The sequence below is a fragment of the Eptesicus fuscus genome, chromosome 20 (genome assembly GCF_027574615.1).
Source record: "Eptesicus fuscus isolate TK198812 chromosome 20, DD_ASM_mEF_20220401, whole genome shotgun sequence".
Classification (NCBI taxonomy): domain Eukaryota; kingdom Metazoa; phylum Chordata; class Mammalia; order Chiroptera; family Vespertilionidae; genus Eptesicus; species Eptesicus fuscus.
This window is the reverse complement of record NC_072492.1, coordinates 48,754,061-48,776,125: the sequence shown is the minus strand read 5'-3', so window position 1 is coordinate 48,776,125 and position 22,065 is coordinate 48,754,061. Positions and strand designations below refer to the sequence as shown.

The 22,065-nt window shown below is 67.5% G+C and overlaps 2 protein-coding genes across 2 annotated transcripts; one reads left to right on the top strand and one right to left on the bottom strand.

Annotated features, from left to right (window-relative positions):
* Nucleotides 1–1,174: 1,174 nt before the first annotated feature.
* Nucleotides 1,175–17,771, top strand: EVPL (envoplakin). Its single transcript, XM_008155039.3, has 22 exons — nt 1,175–1,307; nt 4,149–4,248; nt 4,586–4,740; nt 4,833–4,959; nt 5,715–5,840; nt 5,966–6,004; nt 6,122–6,283; nt 6,362–6,469; nt 6,636–6,731; nt 8,223–8,348; nt 8,757–8,903; nt 9,075–9,229; nt 9,414–9,511; nt 9,762–9,934; nt 10,830–11,008; nt 11,106–11,244; nt 11,324–11,517; nt 11,808–11,958; nt 12,995–13,078; nt 13,194–13,304; nt 13,385–13,477; nt 14,067–17,771. The coding sequence occupies exons 1-22, from the start codon at nt 1,222–1,224 to the stop codon at nt 17,505–17,507; spliced, it is 6,090 nt and encodes a 2,029-aa protein (XP_008153261.2). The 5' UTR covers nt 1,175–1,221; the 3' UTR covers nt 17,508–17,771.
* A 168-nt stretch (nt 17,772–17,939) lies between these two features.
* On the bottom strand, nt 17,940–22,058 carry CDK3 (cyclin dependent kinase 3). Its single transcript, XM_054709815.1, has 8 exons — nt 22,003–22,058; nt 21,348–21,470; nt 20,987–21,064; nt 20,784–20,904; nt 20,532–20,702; nt 20,341–20,442; nt 19,704–19,907; nt 17,940–18,616 (listed from the first exon to the last, which is right to left on the bottom strand). The coding sequence occupies exons 2-8, from the start codon at nt 21,461–21,463 to the stop codon at nt 18,482–18,484; spliced, it is 927 nt and encodes a 308-aa protein (XP_054565790.1). The 5' UTR covers nt 21,464–21,470; nt 22,003–22,058; the 3' UTR covers nt 17,940–18,481.
* Nucleotides 22,059–22,065: the final 7 nt, after the last annotated feature.

The window sequence follows — 22,065 nt, the reverse complement described above, 5'->3', positions numbered from 1 at the left end:
CTGCTCCTGGGCCCTGCAATCATGTAATGTCAGCCGATGGGCCCTCCTGAGGGCGGCTGACTGCAGGCGGCTGCTAGTGGTTGGAAGGAAATGGTCACCCAGGAACAAGGCGGTGGGGGGGGCGCCCTGGGCCGCGGCATCTCCCCACCAAGTGGTGGGGGCAGAACGCGGACACCACTCATTCCCTGCTGCTCTGTCCTGCGCAGGCCCCCTGCTGTCCCCACCTCCGCCCCCACCCCTGCCACGTCAGCCCCTCCCCCCCGGGGCGGGTGACTCCGGGTCCCCTCCCCAGGGCCACATTCAGCGGCTAGTCCACGAGGTGCAGCCAAGGCCTCGGGCCCGCTCTGTCCCCTGGGGCACGTGGCCAGTGTCAGGCCTGCCCGGTGTCTCCAGCCTGCTGGGCCCCTGCTCTCTCCTCCATGTGCCCTGCCCTCCGCGAGGCCCGCCCGGATGTCCCAGCGCCAAGCCAGGGTGGCTGCCCTCGACCCCTCCTTCCACCGAAACGGCAGAAGGGACGCCTGGAGCTGGGCCAGTGGCAGGAGCGCCTGGAAACGGGGGCCCACTCCCTTCGTGAAGACGCGGGGCCACCGCCGAAGAGGGCAGCGCCCAAGATGACCCTCCTGGCTCTCAACGGGAGGGGAGGCCCATCGGCTGGCACCGCCGTCGGCCGCTCCCTCCGACCCCAAAGCCACCAGGCGGCTCCGGGGGCGGGGTCGGGGGAGGCAGTGGGTTCTGGGGCTCCTTCAGCAGCACCTGGGGCTGACACGGGGGTTCTTGGGGGAGGGCCCAGGGGAGTCCTTGTCCCTCTGGAGCTGGTCTGAGACCCTCTGAGGCCCCCAGTCTGCCCATGCAGAGGTCTGTCTGTCTGTCCGGAGTCCTGTCCCTCCTGTGCCCAGCTGTTTCCCCCGCTGGGCGTGACCTGCTGGCTGCCTCCGGGGTGTGGGTGTGCCGAGTCCAAACCTTCTCTGGCAGTTGGGCAGCTCGGCGCCCCGCCCTCTGGCTCGGCCCTTTCCTCCCAAACTGGTTGTGCCGGAGCGGGCGTGAGTGTGGGCGCGGGTGGGTGCGTGCGCAGCCAGGCCTCACCTGGGAGAGGGGCCTCCCAGAAACTCCTTTCCTCCCAGCGCCCGCCGCCCCGCCTCGCAGAGCCCAGCCAGCCGCCAGGAGGACACACGCCGCCGCCCGCCGCCCGCCCAGCCTGAGCCAGCACCTGCCTCCACCACCATGTTCAAGGGGCTGAGCAAAGGCGCCCAGGGGAAGGGGTCTCCCAAGGGCTCCCCGGCCAAGGGCTCCCCCAACAAGCACAACCGGTGAGAGGAGCGGGGATGGGGGTGCCGGGCCCAGGGGCCCAGCCACCTGGAGGTGCAGCCGGAGCCAGGACCAGCCCGGTGCTGGCATTCGGTGTCCCGAGGCCAAAGGCCGGGGGGAGGACTCTCTTCCTGTCTGAGGTTGAGCTCCAGCCCTGGCAAGCGGCTAGGGATGGCCTGGGGCTCCTCGCATTCTGGGGGGGGGGGGGGGGGGGGCAGGGGAGAGGAGGGAGGGGCTGGGGCCCAGGAGTTGAGGCTGCTCAGCTACATGGGGCCTGAGCAGCTGCCTTCCCTGCTGGGAGGCCGGGAGGCTGGGAGGCTGGGAGGCTGGGAGCCCGGGAGCCTGGGAGGCTGGGAGGCCGGGAGGCTGTGGGGCTGGATGCTGGAGGGTTAGGAGGCTGGAGGCTGGGAGGCTGGAGGCTGGGAGGCTGGGAGGCTGGGAGGCCGGGAGGCCGGGAGGCTGGGGGGCTGGAGGCTGGGAGGCTGGGAGGCTGGGAGCCGGGAGGCTGGGGGGCTGGAGGCTGGAGGCTGGGAGGTGGGAGCGCCCAGCTCCAGTTCATGGCTCTGCCCTCAAGGCTCTGCTTGGGTTGGGACGACCCTTGGGACCTGGGCATAGGATGGGCAGAGGCCTGAGGCCAGAGAAGCCGGGAGCCGGGGGTGGAGTGCAGCGTTCCCCATGAGGCTCTCCTTTGGGGCGATTCCTTGACTGCGTGTGGAGGGGATGCTGTGGGAAAGCGGAAGGGCCCAGCCCTCCTCAGAGCCCCGCTTGGTTCACCGCTCTCTGCAGGCCCAGCCAGGCGCCCGGAGCCCGGGTGCAGACAGACTTGCTGGCGTGCTTCCTGCGAGGCCAGCAGCCCCTGCAGGGGTGGGGCAGCTACCTGGGGTCCTGGGCGTGCAAACAGAATGGAGACGGAAACCCTATTATCCCGATAGAGATCAGGGCCAAGGGCAGCACGGAGCCTGGGCTGCCGGGTGGACGGGAAAGACGGCACTGAAGCCTCTCATTGGGGTGACCTGTCCTCCCTGGGGCTCTGAGCCCTGCCCAGGTGGAGGCGCCCCTCCTGGCCGGGGAGGCCGGGCCTGAGGACAGGGTGCCCAGGGCTCAGGACCCACAGCTCCCCGCCCCCATCAGCCTCCGGGGCAGTGCTCCCTGTCCTCGCCTCTGTCCACGAGCCCTGTCCTCTGGCTGCAGCCCCCTCACCCCCTCTGTGCAGTCCTTGTGCAGCGTGTGCTGTGCACCCCACTGTGTGCCGCCACCCCGCCGCAGAGCTGGCCGGCCCTGCCTTCACGCACTTAATCCTCGTGGCATGGGAACCAGCACTTCCAGGGCCGGGCCGTCGACTGCGCAGGCTCTAAACTGGCACAACACACGATCCGTTCTCTTAACACACAGCACAGCCAGGCAGATACTGTGAAAGCCCCGCCTTACCAGTGGGGAGCCTCAGGCACAGAGAGGTTAAGTAACTTGCCCAAGGCCGCACAGCAGAAGGATGAGAAGGATCAAACGCTGTCTGGCCAGAGTCCTTTCAGACTGGTCTTTGCTGTACCACCCCTCTGCCCGGGGGCTTGTCCTTTGACCCCTGGTCAAAGCCCAGCTCTGTGAAGGTCTCCCTTCCCAAGACGGTGACCTTACAGAGTGCCGTGCTCCTGAGGCTTCGACCGCTCTTCCTTTTATTAGTTCTGCTTGACCCCTCAGCCCCAGAGAGTGAGCTCAAACATACAGCAGGTGCTCTAGAGGGGCTGGAGGATGAGTGTATGCAGATGGTGCCCTATGGGGGCTGGTGGATGAGTGCACACAGATGGCGCCCCATAGAGGCTGGTGGATGAGTGCACACAGATGGCGCCCCATAGAGGCTGGTGGATGAGTGCACACAGGTGGCGCCCCATAGAGGCTAATGGATGAGTGTATGCAGATGGAGCCCATAGAGGCTGGTGGATGAGTGTATGTAGATGGCGCCCATAGAGGCTGGTGGATGAGTGTATGCAGATGGCGCCCATAGAGGCTGCTGGATGAGTGTATGCAGATGGCGCCCATAGAGGCTGGTGGATGAGTGTATGCAGATGGCGCCCATAGAGGCTGGTGGATGAGTGTATGCAGATGGCGCCGATAGAGGCTGGTGGATGAGTGTATGCAGATGGCGCCCCATAGAGGCTGCTGGATGAGTGCATGGAAAAGACTCTGGAGAACCGGGTTCAAGCTCATAGTCTGCTCCTGACTGTGTGACCTGGAACAAGTCAGGTCCCAATTTGGGCTCTGAACCCCCAAATCTTGAAAATGTTGGGGCACGCTGGAAATCTCTTGGCCCCCACCAGGCCCCAGTGCTGTGTGGCTCCTCTGGATGGAGCCTGGACACAGGCAGAGCCTGGGGCACGGGGGAGAGACAGGGCTGGGGTGGGAGGAAGTTGGGGTGGGACATGCTGCTGCGCCCCAGCCCCCAGCCCGCCCAACTGCCCCGCCCCGAGGCCCAGCCGACCTGTCTCAGGCGTTAGCGGCGGATCTGGTGATTCACTCCCTGGGCTGCCGGCCGCCCGCCAGGCAGGGAGCTGGGCGGGGTGGGAACTCACTGCTAGGAGGGTGATGCCGGCCGCTCCGCCTGCCACACACACCTGCACCCGCACCTTCTGACCCCCAACTGGGGGCAGCTCTCCCCACCCCGCCAGTTCCTCAGCCTTCACAGCAACACCAGAGCGCCCAGGTCCCGGACGCTTCCCTCCGGGGCTGCGAGCCTGGCTGTAGGGCGGGGCGGGGCCAGGGAGCAGGGGACCCCACCCCGGGGGGTACGCTCTGCCCAAGGGAACAGGGGGGCCTTCTCCAACCCGCTGCCTCTGTCCCACCACCCACAGAGCCGCCACGCAGGAGCTGGCCCTGCTCATCTCCCGCATGCAGGCCAACGCCGACCAGGTGGAGAGGGACATCTTGGAGACCCAGAAGAGGCTGCAGCAGGTGAGGCCTGGGGGCGGATGGCAGGGCGTGGGGCAGGGGCGGGCCTCGCCACGCCCTGGTGTCCACTGGTCTTGGTGAAGGCGAGACAGGCGACCTTTGTCTTCACTGGCCACTCCCCGAACGCGGTGGGAAAGCGGGCTCAGCCCCTCTCAGTGGGGGGCGCGGGGAATCGGGGGCCCAGGCCTCCACGGTGTCCTTGAGCTCGCCCCACGGAAGCCCGAGCCTGTCCCTCTGCCAGTGTGGGCTCCGCGTTGGCCCGTGAAGCGGGGTTCCTCAGGGTGGGGCTCAGGGGCAGCGACGGGCAGCGAGGATGCCACCCCCCGCGCCCCGCCCGCAGGACCGGCTGCACAGTGAGCAGAGCCAGGCCCTGCAGCACCGGCAGGAGGCCGGCCGCAGCCTGAAGGAGGCCGAGGTTTTGCTGAAGGACCTCTTCCTGGACGTGGACAAGGCCCGGCGGCTGAAGCACCCACAGGCCGAGGAGATCGAGAGCGAGTGAGTGGAGGGGCTGGGGCTCAAGGATGGAGGCGGCGGGGATCCTGGGGGAGCCCCTGGCCCAGCCCTGACCTGCTGTGTCTCCGTGGCAGCATCAAGCAGCTGCACGAGCGGGTGACCCAGGAGTGTGCGGAGTACCGCGCCCTGTACGAGAAGATGGTGCTGCCGCCCAGCGCGGGGCCCAGGGTGGACTGGGCGCGGGTGCTGGAGCAGAAACAGGTCAGGGGTCATCCCCAATGTTGGCGACGCCTCAAGGAGCTGGAAGGCACACCCAGCAGGAATCAGAGCAGTGCAGAGTGTCGTCAGGGGCCCCACAGTGTGCTTGGATCCGGAGGTGGTTCGGGGTCTGGGAAGGGAGAGAGCAAGGAGACACAGTGCAGTCAGGGCAGACTTCCTGCAAGAGGAGGTTCAGAGGCCTCAGAGAGGTGGAAAGGCGTGGCTGGGTTGGGGTGAAGTGGTGAGGGGAGGACATGCCAGAAAGAAGAATCAGAGGCTCCTGCCTGAGGACCCTGGGCGTGAGAGGAAGTGGGGTTTCCTGGGCAGGCAGGCAGGACCAGATCACGGGCACCCTCAACCCTCACCCTGAGTGAGGAATTGTGCTGTGGTGCCACAACAGGAGGGGTGCCGTGATGACAGTGACGGGACAGTGGGGGGCCATGGGCAGAGCAGGGCCTGCTCAGGCTTCCGGAGCGCGGCTGGAGGCGTGCAGGCAGGAGGCGCTGAGACGGGGCCCGGAGGAGGCAGGGCAGAGCCGGGGACTTCTCAGAGGCTGAGACCCAAACCCTGGGGACCAGTGGGATTCGGGGACCGCAGTTGGGGATGCCAAGGCCTCAGCTAGGGCCACTGGAGAAAGGCATGTCCCCAAGGGTGAGCCACCAGCTATCCTCCTGGCTCGCCCACCGTCTGCGGCGCCACCTGCTGGTGGGGTGCGGGAGGGCAGGCCGGGCGGAGCTGAGTGGCCGGTTCCTCTGCAGAAGCAGGTGCGCGAGGGTCCCTACGGGCCGGGCATGGCGGAGCTGGAGCAGCAGATCGCCGAGCACAACATCCTGCAGAAGGAGATCGACGCCTACGGGCAGCAGCTGCGGAACCTCGTGGGGCCGGTGGGTGAGCCTCCGCCCGCGCACCCCGCCCCGGCCCCTTCCCCCGTCAGAGCCCGGGCAGGGGGGTGATCTCCCCTCCACCCGCCTCTCACGGGCCCGCATTTTCTCCCCCTCGGCTGAGGCAGGATGCGAACTCCATCCGGAACCAATACCGGGACCTACTGGTGAGAGGAGGAGGGCCGGCTGGTGGGCTGGAGCGGGCGAGCCTGGCTGCCTGCACCCTTGAGGGGCCGCTGTCTCTGGGTGCAGCCTGATGGGACCCCGTCTCTCCCCGAGCACAGAAGGTGGCCGCGTGGCGCGGGCAGAGCCTGGGCAGCCTGTACACGCACCTGCAGGGCTGCACGCGCCAGCTGAGCGCCCTGGCCCAGCAGCAGCACCGCATCCTGCAGCAGGACTGGAGCGACCTCATGGCGGACCCCGCGGGCGTGCGGCGGGAGTACGAGGTCAGCGGGGGCGGGAAGAGAGGGGTGGGGGGGACAAGGGCGTCCTCAGGCTCACTGCCCCCCCCCCACTCCCCCCAGCACTTCAAGCAGCACGAGCTGCTGAGCCAGGAGCAGTGCGTGAACCAGCTGGAGGACGATGGGGAGCGCATGGTGGAGCTCGGGCACCCGGCCGTGGGGCCCATCCAGGTGCCCAGGCCCAGAGCCCCTCTTTCCGGGGCTCCCCGGGGAAGCTGGGAGACGGGGGCGGGGGGCGTGGAGACATGGCCCAGGTTGAGGGCAGCAGGCAGGGCCAGCGGGGTGGGCGGGGGGCGGTGGCGCGACCAGGGTCCGAGGGCTCCGTGTGCTGCCCCAGGTCCACCAGGAGGCCCTGAAGATGGAGTGGCAGAACTTCCTGAACCTGTGCATCTGCCAGGAGCGCCAGCTGCAGCACGTGGAGGACTACCGCTGGGTGAGCGGGGCGGGCGGCCACCAGGGCCCGGCGGGGGCACAGAGGAGGCAGGACCCTGGCACTGGGGGAGGCAGGCACCTCAGGACAAGGGCAGGTGCCTGTGGCCGGGCCTCAGAGGGAAGGTGCTGTCACACCCACGCTCTCCACAGGGAGCACCCCAGGGACTGGGAGGTGGGTCTTACGAGTGAAAAAAGGTGTTGCTCTTTTTATGTCTAAACCACAGACATATGGACGTACAACGTATCTATGGTGTTAAGAGTTCAGGGAGCCCTAACCGTGTGGCTCAGTGGATAGAGCGTCGGCCTGAGGACTCAAAGGTCCCAGGTTCGATTCCGGTCAAGGGCATGTACATTGGTTGCGGGCACATCCCCAGTGGGGGTGTGCAGGAGGCAGCTGATCGATGTTTCTCTCTCATCGATGTTTCTAACTCTCTATCCCTCTCCCTTCCTCTCTGTAAAAAAATCAATAAAATATATTTTAAAAAAGTTCATGGAGATGATGGGGAAATTAAGAAAAAAAAATGTCTAAAATAAACACCTCCTTAGAAAAGACAACAATAAAAAGTGTTGAGAAACATGGATTTACTATACAACGGGAACTGTTTCGGTAATTTTCACCCCAAATTCGAGAGAGACAAAAGCCAAGGCGCTTTCCTCCCTTTTTCTTTTTCTGTGTAAACCGCATATCATGTCGCCCCCATCAACAAGAACTTCTCAGTATCACCCCGCTGGGGGTGTTTCTTTTTTAAAAATATGTTTTTATTGATTTCAGAGAGGAAGGAAGAGGGTGAGAGGGAAACATCAATGATGAGAATCATTGACCGGCTGCCTCCTGCACGCCCCCCACTGGGGATCGAGCCTGCAACCCGGGCCTGTGCCCTGAATGGGAATCGAACCTGGGACCCTTCAGTCCGCAGGCCGACGCTCTATCCACTGAGCCAGACCGGCCAGGGCTGGGATGTTCCTTTAAAACACATCCCCAGGCCCTGGCCAGGCAGCTCAGCTGGTTAGCGCCTCGTCCCGATACACCGAGGCTGTGGGCTGGGTCCCCAGTCTGGGCACATGCAGGAGTCCACCCATGGCTGCCTCAGTAAGTGGAACAACAAATCCATGTTTCTTCAAGTCAATTAAAAAAAAATCACCAAAAAAAATCATCAAAGTACCTCCCCAGCTTCTCCATCCTGAGCACCCATCCTGGGCACCCACCCCGGGCCCAGCCCAGGTCGCAGCCAGCACCCCCGGGCTGGAGGGGCGGAGGCGGCGGCGTCCCCGGTGCAGGAATTCCGGCCAAGGCCGGGCTTGGAGAGGAGAGGAGGCTCAGTGAACCACGAGGGCCGTGGGCAGAGCCCTCGGTTAAAAGGCCCCGCGGCCCGGGGGAAGGGCGGGCGGGGGGACCGCGGCGGTTGGGGACGAGCCGGTCGGCACGTGGCTGTTTTGCGGGGTTGGCGAGCAGCGGGTGCCCTGGGCTCTGCTTCACACCCACCGACCTCAGTTCCAGGAAGAGGCCGACTCCGTCAGCCAGACCCTGGCAAAGCTCAGCTCCAGCCTGGACACCCAGTACAGCCCTGCCCCTGGGGGGGCCCCAGGCGCCCCCACAGAGCTGCTGCGTCAGCTGGAGGTGAGACAGCCCCACCAGCCCGGCACCCCACTCCTGGGAATACGGCCTGTGTGTCCGGGCCTCACCCCTCCCGGTGCCCATCCTGCCGGAGGCCTGGTCTGGGGGCAGGAGGACGGGGTCGCTCTAGTCACCAGCAAACTCTTCCCCCCCTGGGCCTCAGTTTCCTCACCTGTAACATGACAGGGCCTCCAGGATTGCTGAGCCCTCCCGCTCCCACACTGAGGCCTGGATGGCTCTGGGCAGCCCCCCACTCTGCCCAGCAGACCCCAGGGTCCAGGCCCCAGGGAGGGGCTCCTTTTACTTTGCTGACCTAGAGACCCTCTTCATGAAGGCCAGGTCCCTGGCTCTCTTGGGGGGCAGATTTGGGGGGGGGCCTGGCCTGATCCCCCACTGCTCGGGACCCCACAGGCAGAGGAGAAGAAGCTGGCCGTGGCCGAGAAGACCGTTGGGGACCTGCAGCGGCGGAGCCGGGAGGTGGCACCTCTGCCGCAGCGCAGGAACCCGCCCCAGCAGCCTCTGCAGGTGGACAGCATCTGCGACTGGGACACGGGAGAGGTACAGGCTCCGCCCGCCCCGCCCGCCCCTGCCCATTCCCACCACCTCCCCTGCCCGTGCCCCAGCCCCTGGCCCCCCACCTGCCCCCGTCCCCAGCTCCTACCCCTCTTGGCCTTGATCCCTTCTCGGCCCGCCCCTGAGCCTAATTGAGCCCCGCCCCCCTGCTCCCAGGTGCAGCTGCTGCGGGGTGAGCGGTACACGCTGATGGACAACACGGACCCGCACACCTGGGTGGTGCAGGGCGCGGGCGGGGAGACCCAGCGTGCCCCGGCCGCCTGCTTCTGCATCCCGGCTCCGGACCCTGCGGCTGTGACCAGGGCCTCCAAGTGGGTCTGCCTGGGAAGACGCAGGGGCAGGGGCAGGGGCAGGGGCAGGGGCGGGCTGCGGGCCCACACTGGCCCTGTGGGGTTTGAGGCCTTTGTCTGGCCTCCGCCTGGCCTGGCGTCTGTGTGGGGTTTGGGGGGATCGAGGGAGGAGGGGCATCCTGCTCTGATCCCCTCCTCCCTCCAGGCTGGCCGAGGAGCTGCAGGCCCTGAAGCAGAAATTGGCCACAGCCCAGAGCCGCCTGAAGGCCAGCGCTACAGAGCCCTCCCGGCCTGGCCCGCAGGGTACTGAGGGCTGGCGGGCGGGGGGCGGGGGGGGGCAGTGGTGGCCCTGGGTTAGGGCGGTCTGCTCTGGGGAGCCCATCTCCTGGTTGGCAAGTCCCTGGGGCAATCCCTCCCTCAGTGAGGCCCTGCCCACCCCCTTCCCGCCCGCCCTACCCCGCACGGGCCCCTGCGGGCACTCAGGGAGGAGCCCCTCGGGCAGATGGGCAGCGGCAAGGTGGGCCCTGGACCCTCACAGCCCCTGTGCCCCCAGCTCCGACTGGCCCGGCCACGGCTGACCCGCGGGCCCAGAAGCTCCTGACGCAGATGACCCGGCTGGACGGGGACCTGAGGCGGATAGAGCAGCAGGTGCTGGCCCGGGCCCGGGCCCCGCTGAGCCCCGCGGCCCCGCTGGAGGACCTGGAGGGCCGCATGCGAAGCCACCAGGTGGGTGAGGCGGGCAGCGGGCTAATGGTGGCCCTGCCCTGGGGCAGCCACGGGACCCAGGGTGAGGAAGGGAACGCCAGCCCAGGAATCACTCAGACTGGGTCCCGCCGGCTCCTCACTGACCCGCTCTGTGACCCGGGCATTCCCTTGCCCTCTCTGGGCCTGGTCTCCTCAGCCCTGAAGGCGCAGTGATAGGCAGCTCCTCTGGTTGTTGGGAGGATGAAGTGTAGGAAGGCCCGGGGAAGGTTCTAGAGGGCAGGGCCCGAAGGAAAGGCCCTGGGAGGTGTCCTGGGCGGGCCCCAGGGCAGTAAGAAAGCCTGGAGCATCTCGGGGTGTCATCTCCTGGGAGGTGGTGAGTGGGGTGGAGGGGGTGTCCCTGGAGAGGGCAGAGTGTGTGGACAAGAGAACTGCTCTGGCCCTCGCTGGTTTGGATAGAGCGTCTGCCTGGGGACTGAAGGGTCCCGGGTTCGATTCCCGTCAAGGGCACATGCCTGAGTTGTGGGCTCGATCCCCAGTAGGGGGCGTGCAGGAGGCAGCCAATCAATGATTCTCTCTCATCATTGATGTTTCTGTCTACCTCTCCCTTCCTCTCTGAAATCAATAAAATAGATAAAAATAAAAGAGAACTGCTTGGAAGTGCTCACAGAGAGGGACCTGTCCTCGCACCTGGGGGGGGAGGGGGGCGGAGCCCAGGTTGGAGGGGGAGCAGTGCGGGTTATGGCCTTTCACACACACTGTCTGGGGATTTGGAACCGTGCTGCTCACATGGCCGTGTGACTTGGGACTTGGCTGCACAGTGAACAGTGTGTGTGGGGGGGGAGGTGGCACCTGCTCAGCCTGGCAGGAGGGCGGGTGAAAGCCACCGGCCCCAGCACAGACCCTGCCCACCCCCCAGGGCACAGCCCAGCAGCTGCAGAGCCTGGGAGCGGAGAAGGAGGCGGCGCAGCGGGAGTGCGAGGCCTTCCTGTCGGCGCGGCCGGTGGGCCCCGCGGCCCTGCACCTGCCCGTGGCCCTCAACAACGTCAAGAACAAGTACAGCGACGTGCAGGCTCTCTGCAGCCTCTACGGGGAGAAGTGAGTGCTGGGGGCGAGGGGCGAGGGGCGGGGGGCGGGGGGTGGGGCAGTAGGGTGTGGCCAACGGGGTGCCTGACCCTCGGCCGCCCCTGCGCAGAGCCCAGGCCGCCGTGGGTCTGGAGCGGCAGATCCAGGACGCGGACAGGGTCATCCGAGGCTTCGAGTCGGCGCTGGCGCAGGAGGCCCCCTTGCCCGCTGGCCCGGGCGCCTTGCAGGAGAGGGTCAGCGAGCTGCAGGTGAGCGGTCACAGCCTGAACACGCTTGGGGGTGAGGTGGCAATCGTGATGGCCCACCGCCTGTGTCCCCTCCCCCCAGCGCCAGCGACGGGAGCTGCTGGAGCAGCAGGCCTGCGTGCTGGGGCTGCACCGCGAGCTGAAGGCCACGGAGCACGCGTGCGGCGCGCTCCAGAACAACTTCCACGAGTTCTGCCAAGACCTGCCGCGCCAGCAGCGCCAGGTGCGGGCCCTCACCGACCGCTACCACGCCGTGGGCGACCAGCTGGACCTGCGGTGAGTGGCTGGGCCGGCAGGGCCCGAGGCACGCCCCCACGATGCGCAGCAGCTGCTGCTGATCCTGGGCTGGTGACTTCACCTGAGTTTCTTCACCTCGAAAATGGGGTAATAGCAGCCCCTGCCCCGCAGGTGGTGCCTGGCAGACTGTGGGGTCCATCTCTGCAGGCCCAGCTCCAGCACAGGGCCAGAGTCAGGGGGTCAGCCTGGTGGTCACTCGGGCCTCCTCCGTGTCCCCCTTCCTGTCCCCGGAGGGCAGCTCTCACCTGCTCCGGCCTCACCCTCCGCAGGGAGAAGACAGTGCAGGACGCGGGCCTCACCTACCAGCAGTTTAAGAACTGCAGGGACAACCTGAGCTCCTGGCTGGAGCACCTGCCCCCCAACCAGGTGCGGCCCGGCGACGGGCCCAGCCAGATCGCCTACAAGCTGCAGGCGCAGAAGGTGAGGGGCTGGGCTGCAGGGGACCTGGGGGCAGGACAGACCCTGCCCAGAGCTGGGGCCTCAAGCCACATCCACCTCCCTGGCAGCCTCTCCCACTGGGAGAGCCGCCTGGGGGGGGCCTGTGGCCCCCTGGTGGCCAGTGCCCTAAAGACCTAAAGCTCAGACCACAAAGGCCTTGGGCCATCACCACCCCACACCCCCAAAATGCTCCGCTTTGCCCCCAGAAATGGCCAGCCCGTCGCTGTCTGGCCTGAGGGGGGCAGTGGGCTCTATGCTCCTGGCGTCACAACTCCTACCATATCCTCTTCCTCCCAGTTGCCCCTTCCATGCACTGGCCATGAGCCCGGGGCTGGGGGGACAGCCTGGGGCTGGGGGGACAGCCTGAGGCTGGGGGACAGCCTGGGTGGACAGCCCAGGCTTGGGGGAACAGCCTGTGGGGACAGCCTGGGGGGACAGCCCGGGGCTGGGGGGACAGCCCGGGGCTGGGGGACAGCCCGGGGCTGGGGGGACAGCCTGGGGGGACAGCCCGGGGCTGGGGGACAGCCTGGCGCTGGGGGGACAGCCTGGGGGGACAGCCCAGGGCTGGGGGGACAGCCTGGGGGGACAGCCTGGCACTGGGGGGACAGCCTGGGGCTGGGGGGACAGCCTGGGGGGACAGCCCGGGGCTGGGGGGACAGCCCGGGGCTGGGGGGACAGCCCGGCGCTGGGGGGACAGCCTGGGGGGACAGCCCGGCGCTGGGCAGTAGGGCGGTGGGAGGTGGTGTCACAGGCCATGGTGCCTTAAGCGCTTGGTGGGGAAGCCAGTGCCCTGGGAGCCCTCGGCGGGACACGTGCGCGTCAGGGCAAGTGGTCTGGAGGCTGAGGAACAGGCAGGGAGGGGTGAGATGTCCGAGCCGAGGCCGCGGCGGGTCCGGGAAGGGACAGGGCAGTTCCCCGCAGAACCCTCCTGCCCTGCCTCTGGCCTGGAGGCGCCTGGCTGGAGGGGAGTCCTGTGCCTGGTGCTACCTGACCCCCGACCCTCACCTCTTCTGAGCAGAGGCTGCTGCGGGAGATCCAGGGCCGGGAGCGGGACAGGGCCACGGCATCCCGCCTCTCCCAGGACCTGCAGGAGGCGCTCCAGGTGAGTCTTCCTCCTGTTGGCCCCTCGTTATCCACCCGCCCCTCCCCGGCCAGTCCCCGCCCCCCCCCCCCATTCCCTCACTGACCGCAGCCTGTGCTCCCTCCTCCCTGCTCAGGACTATGCGCTGCAGGCGGACACCTACCGCTGCTCCCTGGAGCCCACCCAGGCGGGGTCGGCCCCCAAGAGACCCCAAGTGGCTCCCCTGCAGGAGAGCATCCAGGCCCAGGTGAGGCGGGGCCCAGCGGGCACCAGCTCTGTAGCCTCGGGCGGGAGCTGACCCGCCTCTGCCCTCCCTTTGGCCTCCAGGAGAAGCGGCTGACGGAGGCCTACACGGAGGCTGTGGCCGTGCACCAGGAGCAGCTGCAGCAGCTGGAGTTTGCCAGGAGGGTGCTGGAGAAGGTACGGGGGCCCCTCCGTCCCGCTGGCCCAGCGTCTTCCTCTCCCCTCCCCGCCTCCTCAGGCTGGGGTTCCACCTCCCCCCGGTCCCCCCCAAGCAGCTCTTCCAGGCTGGGCTCCATCTCAGAGGAAGGTCCTGAGGTGTCATTCGGGGGCTCGCAGCTCAGCCACTGGGCAGCCCCCCAGTGGGAACCGGAGAAAATGCCCCCCGTCCTCAGCCTCAGCTCCCAGCAGTGGGCAAGAGGCCCCCAGGCCTCCTCTCCATCACTCTTGGTGACTGGCCGAGGGACTTGCCAGCTTTTCCTACCCAGAGGGGTAACCCAGCATCCTCAGAGGGGTGTGGACCCATTTCTGGGAGCCCGGATGGAAGGGGAATGGGGAAAGGTTGGGAGGGAACACGTTTCCATGCAAACTTGGCCCGGACCCTGCCTTGCATCCTGCCATCCTGGGCTGGACGGGTCCTCTCTAAACCCTGCACCCAAGCACCTCGGGTCTCTGCTTCACCTCTCAGAATCGACTGGGGAGGATGTCTCAGGAAGCAGGAGGGTCTCTGACCCTCCACAGTGCCCCCCCTCTTCTTCCCTCTCTGCAGAAGGAGCTGAGTGAGGACATCCGGGTGGCCCACGGTGCACAGCAGGGCTCTGAGGGCCCAGCCCAAGCGGGCAGGGAGGCAGAGGCCCTGAAGTCGCAGCTGGAGGAGGAGAGGAAACGGGTGGCCCAGGTGCAGCGCGAGCTGCAGGGGCGGAGGGACCAGCTGCTGCAGCTGCGGACCCAGCGGCCCTTGGAGAGGCTGGAGGAGAAGGAAGTGGTGGAGTTTTACCGGGACCCCCAGCTGGAGAGCAGCCTGGCCCGGCTGAAGTCCCAGGTGGAGGACGAGGGCAGGAAGCGGGCCGGGCTGCAGGCGGACCTGGAGGCGGCGGCCCAGAGGGTCGTCCAGCTGGAGAGCCAGAGGAAGGCCATGCAGCCTCACCTGCTGACCAAGGAGGTGACCCAGATCGAGAAGGACCCGGGTCTGGACAGCCAGGCGGCCCAGCTCAGCGGTGACATCCAGCACCTGGGGGCCGAGAACGCCGCCGTCTCCGCCCGGCTGGAGCAGCTCAAGGGGGAGCTGCTGGCCCTGGAGCAGCAGGAGGCGCAGGTGACGGAGAAGGTGGTGGTGAAGGAAGTGGTCAAGGTGGAGAAGGACCTGGAGATGGTCAAGGCGGCCCGGGCCCTGAGGCTGCAGATGGAGGAGGACGCCGCGCAGAGGAAGAGGGCGGAGCAGGCCGTGGCCGAGCTGCAGGCGCGCATCGGGGACCTGGAGCGGGCCATCAGCAGCGTGCAGCCCAAGGTGATCGTGAAGGAGGCCAAGAAGGTGGAGCAGGACCCGGGCCTTGTCAAGGAGGCGGCCAGGCTGCGGAGCCTCCTCGAGGGGGAGAGGGGTAAGAACGCCGCGCTGGCCAAGGAGCTGCAGGAGCTGCAGGGCAAGTACCGCGCGGCGGCGCAGCAGAAGCCCAAGGTGCAGCTCCAGGAGCGCGTCCTCGAGATCTTCCAGGTGGACCCGCAGACGGAGCGGGAGATGGCGCGGCTCCGGGCCGAGCTGCAGGAGACGGCCAGCAAGCGCAGCGGCGTGGAGAAGGAGGTGGAGCGGCTGCTGCCCGACCTGGCCGTCCTCCGGGCCCAGAAGCCCCAGGTGGAGTACAAGGAGGTGACGCAGGAGGTGGTCAAGCACGAGAGGAACCCCGAGGTGCTGCGGGAGGTGGACCGCCTGAAGGCTCAGCTCAACGAGCTGGTCAACGCCAGCGGGCGGGCCCAGGAGCAGCGCATCCGGCTGCAGGGGGAGCGCGACGAGTGGCGGCGGGAGCGGTCCAAGGTGGAGACCAAGACGGTGAGCAAGGAGGTGGTGCGGCACGAGAAGGACCCGGTGCTGGAGAAGGAGGCCGCGCGGCTCCGCCAGGAGGTGCGGGAGGCGGCGCAGAAGCGGCGGGCGGCCGAGGACCTGGTCTACGAGCTGCAGAACAAGTACCTGCTGCTGGAGAGGCGGCGGCCCGAGGAGAAGGTGGTGGTGCAGGAGGTGGTGGTCACCCAGAAGGACCCCAAGCTCCACGAGGACCACAGCCGGCTGAGCCGGAGCCTGGACGAGGAGGTGGGCCGGCGGCGGCAGCTGGAGCGGGAGGTGCAGCAGCTGCGGGCCGGCGTGGAGGAGCAGGAGGGCCGGCTCAGCTTCCGGGAGGACCGCCACAAGAAGCTGGCCGCGGAGAAGGAGCTGCGGCAGCTGAGCCTGCGGATCCAGGAGCTGGAGCAGCGGCCGCCCGCCGTGCAGGAGAAGATCATCATGGAGGAGGTGGTGCAGCTGGAGAAGGACCCGGCTCTGGAGGAGTCCACGGGCGCCCTGCGGCAGGACCTGGACCAGGAGAAGGCCCGCGTGGCCGAGCTGCACCGCGAGTGCAAGAACCTGCAGGTCCAGATCGACGTCCTCCAGAAGACCAAGTCGCAGGAGAAGACCATCTACAAGGAGGTGATCCGGGTGGAGAAGGACCGGGTGCTGGAGGGCGAGCGGTCCCGCGTGTGGGAGATGCTCAGCAGGGAGCGCGCGGGCCGCAAGGGCCGGGAGGAGACGCTGCAGCGCCTCCGGGAGCGGATGGACAGGGCCGAGGCGCTGAGCAGGACCTGGGCCCGGGAGGAGGCCGAGCTCCAGAAGGCCCGGGCCCAGGCGAGCCAGGGGTGCCGGCAGCTGCAGCAGGAGCTGCGGGAGCTGGAGCGGCAGAAGCAGCAGATAGTGCTGCAGCTGCAGGAGGAGGCGAAGCTGCTCAGCCAGCGGTCGGAGGGCGAGCGGCAGCGGGCCGCCCAGCAGGGCCAGGAGCTTGCGCAGCTCAAGGCGGCCATTCTCCAGGAGAAGGACCAGATCTACACGAAGGAGAGGACCCTCCGGGACCTCCACAGCAGGGTGAGCCGGGAGGAGCTCAACCAGGAGACCCAGACGCGGGAGACCAACCTTTCCACCAAGATCTGCATCTTGGAACCCGAGACGGGCAAGGACCTGTCCCCGTATGAGGCCTACAAGAGGGGCATCATCGACCGCGGCCAGTACCTCCAGCTGCAGGAGCTCGAGTGCGACTGGGAGGAGGTCACCACCTCGGGCCCCTGTGGGGAGGAGTCGGTGCTCCTGGACCGGAAGAGCGGGAAGCAGTACTCCATCGAGACGGCCCTGCGGTGCCGGCGCATCTCCAAGGAGGAGTACCACCTGTACAGGGACGGCAGCCTCCCCATCTCCGAGTTCGCCCTGCTCGTGGCCGGGGAGACCAAGCCCGGGCCCTCGCTCTCCATCGGCTCCATCATCTCCAAGTCCCCGCTCACCTCCCCAGGCCACCAGAGCACCGGCTTCTTCTCCCCCGGCTTCTCCCTCGGGCTGGGCGACGACAGCTTCCCCATCGCCGGCGTCTACGACACGACCACCGACAACAAGTGCACCATCAAGACGGCCATGGCCAAGAACATGCTGGACCCCATCACCGGGCAGAAGCTGCTGGAGGCCCAGGCGGCCACGGGGGGCATCGTGGACCTGCTCAGCCGCGAGCGCTACTCCGTGCACAAGGCCATGGAGCGGGGGCTCGTGGAGAACACGTCGACGCAGCGGCTGCTCAACGCCCAGAAGGCCTTCACCGGCATCGAGGACCCGGTCACCAAGAAGAGGCTGTCGGTGGGCGAGGCCGTCCAGAAGGGCTGGATGCCCCGCGAGAGCGTGTTCCCGCACCTGCTGGTGCAGCACCTGACCGGGGGGCTCATCGACCCCAAGAGGACGGGCCGCATCCCCGTCCCGCAGGCCGTGCTGTCCGGCATGATCAGCGAAGAGCTGGCCCGGCTCCTGCAGGACGAGGCCAGCTACGAGAAGGATCTCACCGACCCCGTCTCCAAGGAGCGGCTGAGCTACAAGGAGGCCATGGGGCGCTGCCGGAAGGACCCCCTGAGCGGCCTGCTGCTCCTGCCCGCGGCGCTGGAGGGGTACCGCTGCTACCGCTCCGCCTCCCCCTCTGGGCCGAACGCGCTGCGCTGACACGGCCGTCATGGGAGCGTATATGGGGGGCGGGAGGGGGGGTAGGCTGCAGGCACCCCTCGCCCCAGCGCAGCCTACCCCACGGGGTGGGCCTTCCCTGTCTGGTCCCTGTTCTGTTCCTCAGGTTCACGGTGTCGGGCTCCCTCCCCTGACTTGGTGCCCAGTCCATCCCCAGGCCCGGAGATCAGACCTGTTCCTCCCCACCCAGTACTTGCAATAAACCAATCCTCCCAGCCTCTCGTTCACCTTTGGGAGTGCAGAGTGGACCTGTCTGGGGATGAGTCCTTCCCACGTGGGGGGTGGGCACGCCCACTGGGTCCTAGGACACGGGGCCCCCGACTCTGGGAGGGCTGTGCTGGCGGGCCGTGGAAGGAGGGCGCAGACGGGCAAGTCCCTGCTGTGGCCCCAGCAGAGAAACACGGGACACCCAGAGCATCTCTTTTATTTCCTGCTCTTCAGTCCAGAAGCAAACACAAGCACGCACATCCTAGGTGACAACTAAGAACAGCCACACACCCTGGGACCAGGAAAGTGTCCCTTCCCCACACCCTCCCGGTTTAACTTGGGATTCAACTCTTCCCCCAAACATTTTAAATCCCGAAAGACCAGCAGAGGGCACCCTTCCCCGCAGGGTCCGGCCCTGCAGCCGAGGGCGAGGCGGGTGGAGGGCGGCGGAGCGCCTGGCCCACAGCAGCGTCGGCGGCACAGGCTTCCTGCTTTCCTTGACCTCTTGCCCCAGTGCCAGGAGACCCAGGGCCTAACATACCCCCTCGCACCCGGAGCTTCGGTGCCCCCGTCTTGAAACGGCACCGTCGAACCCAACAAACAACACAGGAACTCGCTAACTTGCTGGCAGGACGAACCCAAACTCAGCCCTCTGGCGGCTGCCGCACATTCCTCAGAGCTCTGCCCGCTCCCAGAGCGGCCCCCGCTGGGGAAGCCGGGGAGGAGGCGGCGGGCGGCCTCGCACATCCTCAGCGGCAGAAGCGCTCCAGCACACACTGGTGGGGGGCCTGGGGGGCCCGGGGGGTCTCCGCGGACGAGAAGTACGGATGGGCCAGGGCGCCCCTGGCTGAGATGCGCTGGCTGGGGTCGTACTGCAGGAGTTGCTGTGGAGGGAGGAGGAGGGGGACAGAGACTGGGCCTGGGTGTGCCAGGGTGCGGAGAGGAATTACCCCCCGCCCCAGCCTGGAGGGCCCCAAGCCCCCAAGGGCTGCCTTCAGACCCAGAACTGCACCAAGCCACCTCCTCCCAGCTCCCGAGCCAGCTCTGGGCACTCCTGGGATGTGGAGACCAAGACTTAGTGCTGGTCCAGCCCCGCTGAGCCGGCCTCCCCTCTGCGCTGCGGCTCCCAGGCCCCAGCCCGCTGTAGCCGAGACAGACTTCGCTCTGTGCACCAGCAAGTGGGGGCCAAACCTGCCGGGCGGGGCAGGAACCCCCAGACCCTCTTCCCAGCCAGGCGGGGGAGGACCCACTGCCTGGGAGCGGGAACAGCCAGGACAGCGTGCGGAAAGCGGGGTGGGTCTGTGCGGGGCAGCTGGCACCGGGCTGGTGAACACACCCGCTCTGGAAAGTGGGACACGTGGCCGGACGATGGAAACGGCCCCGCCTGCCTCCGGCCCAACACCGGTGGAAGGGAAAGAGGTGCCTCTGAGCCCTTGTGGGCGGGAACGGGCGGCTCTGCCAAGGCCGCGGGGCGGTCTGGCCTGGCCAGCCCGAGGGATCAGGATGGTGCGGCAGGAGGGGTGAGTGAGGACGTGGCCGGGGCCCAGGCCGCAGGAACAGCCTGGCGTGGGAGTGACCACTGCGGAAGGCACGGTGGGGAATACTGACGCAGGAGGGGTGGCCCCTGCCTGGAAAGGCTCACAGCTCAGATGGGAGAACGACCAAGAACACAGGTAACTTAGGGAAAAGGGCCAGGTCACTGCCAAAGCCCCACAGAGCTGACTAGAAGAGACGGTTTAAAAGGAACGGCGAACATTGGACCTTTCGTGGGTGAAAAGTGTCTCCAGGTGGAATAATCAGTACGCACGGGGCCAGGGCCGGCCAGGGTGGGCAGGGTCAGGAAGGAGGCCAGCCGGGACGCGGGAGGAGCCAGGGTTACTGAGACGCCGGCGCCCAGAAGGGACATTGTGGTGGGAGCAGCAGCTGCAGCAGGAGGCCTCTCTTGCCCTCCCGCCACCTCCCTGTACCCACCTGGAGCAGGTCCTTGCCCTCTGGGTCCAGACTGGGCACAACATCCTCCAGCCCCTTCCTGGCCCACTTGGGGAAGCTGCCCTTATAGTCGGGCAGCTGGGTGACTCCGGGCCACGTGGCTTCGCTGGGTGTCCCCAGGGTCCGAAAGATGCGAAAGAGCTGGTCGATCTCAGAGTCTCCGGGAAACAGAGCTTTGCAGGTCACCTGAGGGGGGAGGGGAGAGGTGTGGGGTCCACCCCTTATCACTCGGAGCCCAATGCCAGATAAGAGGCCAGACCAGCTGTGCTAAGACCCTGGCCTTTCTGGGGTCAGGCCCCATTCCCTCGCCCAGTGGTCGGCAAACTCATCAGTCAACAGAGCCAAATACCAACAGGACAACGATTGACATTTCTTTGGAGAGCCACATTTTTTAAACTTAAACTTCTTCTAACGCCACTTCTTCTAAATAGACTCGCCCAGGCCGTGGTATTTTGTGGAAGAGCCACACTCAAGGGGCCAAAGAGCCGCATGTGGCTCGCGAGCCGCAGTTTGCCGACCACGGCCCTAGCCAGTCCCTTAATCCACCTCTACAGGCGACTCAGGCCCCCCGCCCCATTTCCGCAGGCCCTTCCTGTGGCCACGGCTGCTCTCTCTCTACCATCTCCGCAAAGATGCACCCGACGCTCCAGATGTCCACGGCTGTCGAATAGAACTTGCTGCCCAAGAGGATCTCGGGGGCGCGATACCAGAGCGTCACCACCTGCGGGGACAAGGCAGTGGGGTCAGGGTAGCTGAGGGCACTGGGGACTTTCCTTCAGCTGCCCTTCTCCCCCCACGGCCCCACGGGACCTCGTGGGTGTAGGTGCGCAGGGGCACCCCGAAGGCCCGTGCCAGCCCGAAGTCCGCCAGCTTGATGGCGCCCAGCTCGTTGATGAGCAGGTTCTGGGGCTTCAGGTCCCGGTGGATGACCCGATGGGAGTGACAGAAGTTCACCCCCTGCAGCAGCTGGAAGAGGTAACTCTGCAACAGGGAGGCGAGAGGAGCTGGCTGAGCGGACGCGGGGCTGGCTGAGCGGGGGGCTCCCGGGTCTCCCCCAGCTACCTTGACTAAGTGCAGGGGGAGCTCGGCCACCGGGGTGGCGTCCATGAACTTCTTCAGGTCCTGGCTGAGGAACTCAAACACCAGGTACAGCTTCTTCTCGCTGTGCACCACGTCCAGCAGCCTGGGGGGGGGGGACGCCGGTCAGGACGCGGCTCCCTGGAGGGTGGGACAGGCCCAGCCTCCCCGCCTCCTGCCCCCCTCACCTGACGATGTTGGGGTGCTTAAGCTCTTTGAGCAGGGAGATCTCCCGGATGGCGGTGCTTGGGACCCCCTCGGTCTCCCTGCGGGAAAGGAGGGCCCAGCTGGAGGCAGGGAGCCAACACGGGGGCTCCTGCCCTGGGGGTCGCCGTGCTCCTTATTCCGGAAGGATGGCGCCCCTCAGCGGTGGGGCCTGTGCTCCTAGGGTGCACTTGTCGCCACGGGCCGGGCAGAGCCTGGGGGTGAGGCCCAGGGAGGCTGGCCTGCGGCCGCCCAGGTCCCTGGCAGCGCCGGGAGAGGTGGTGCGGACCCTGAGGTGAGAGGCGGGCGGGAGCCGGCCCGGGGGTCCCCGGCGCCAGCACTCACAGGTCCAGCCTGATCTTCTTGAGGGCCACGAGCTGCCCCGTGTCCTTGTTCCGGGCCTTGTACACCACCCCGTAGGTGCCCTCGCCGATCTTCTCCACCTTCTGGAACACGTCCATGCCGCAGCTGCCGGGACAAGGGCCCGCTGTGCGCTGGGCCTCGCCCGCTCCCCGCCCCTGGCCCACAGGCGCCTCCCCCCCTCCCCCCCCCGCCCCGGGAACCGGGTTTGAAGCGGGGCAGCCCCTCGCCCAGCCCGGGTGCCCCCAGGAAGGTGTCCCCCAGGAAGGCGCCCGGCTACGGGGCGCGGCAGGGCCCAAACCTCCCGCCTCAGCCAGGCCCGGTCCCGGGCTCGCAGCGGCCAGCGGGGGGCGGAGGGGGGGAATGGAGGGAGGAGAGGGCAGCTCGGGAGCTCGGGGCAGGGTCAGGGGTCCGAGGGTTCCTGGAGCAGCAGCCCCGCCCTAGGCCGCGCCGCCGGGGCGAAGGCCCGGACCTCGTTTGCGGTCGCTCGGCCTCCTCCGAGGGCAGAACCTCGGCCCCCGGCGTCCTGGGCCCCCACCTGGGCCGGAGCCCCAGCCCCGTCCCCTCAGGCCCGGCCGGACTCCCCGCCCCCGCGCGGCTGCGCCCCCCGCGCCCCCTCCCGGCGGCCCCGGCGCCGCACCACGTGCGCTGAGTCGGCTCGTTTATTCGCGAGGTCGCGGCGAGGACAGGGCCCGGCCCCGGG

Coding starts and splice junctions, on each gene's coding strand:
- EVPL (XM_008155039.3), top strand. CDS start 1,222: ATGTTCAAGGGGCTGAGCAAAGGCGCCCAGGGGAAGGGGTCTCCCAAG. Junction 6,005..6,121: donor ACCAATACCGGGACCTACTG/GTGAGAGGAGGA, acceptor CCCCGAGCACAG/AAGGTGGCCGCGTGGCGCGG. Junction 13,478..14,066: donor CCAGGAGGGTGCTGGAGAAG/GTACGGGGGCCC, acceptor CCCTCTCTGCAG/AAGGAGCTGAGTGAGGACAT.
- CDK3 (XM_054709815.1), bottom strand. CDS start 21,463: ATGGACGTGTTCCAGAAGGTGGAGAAGATCGGCGAGGGCACCTACGGG. Junction 20,703..20,783: donor TCCCCCTGCACTTAGTCAAG/GTAGCTGGGGGA, acceptor TCCCTGTTGCAG/AGTTACCTCTTCCAGCTGCT. Junction 18,617..19,703: donor AGGGCAAGGACCTGCTCCAG/GTGGGTACAGGG, acceptor CTCCCTCCACAG/CAACTCCTGCAGTACGACCC.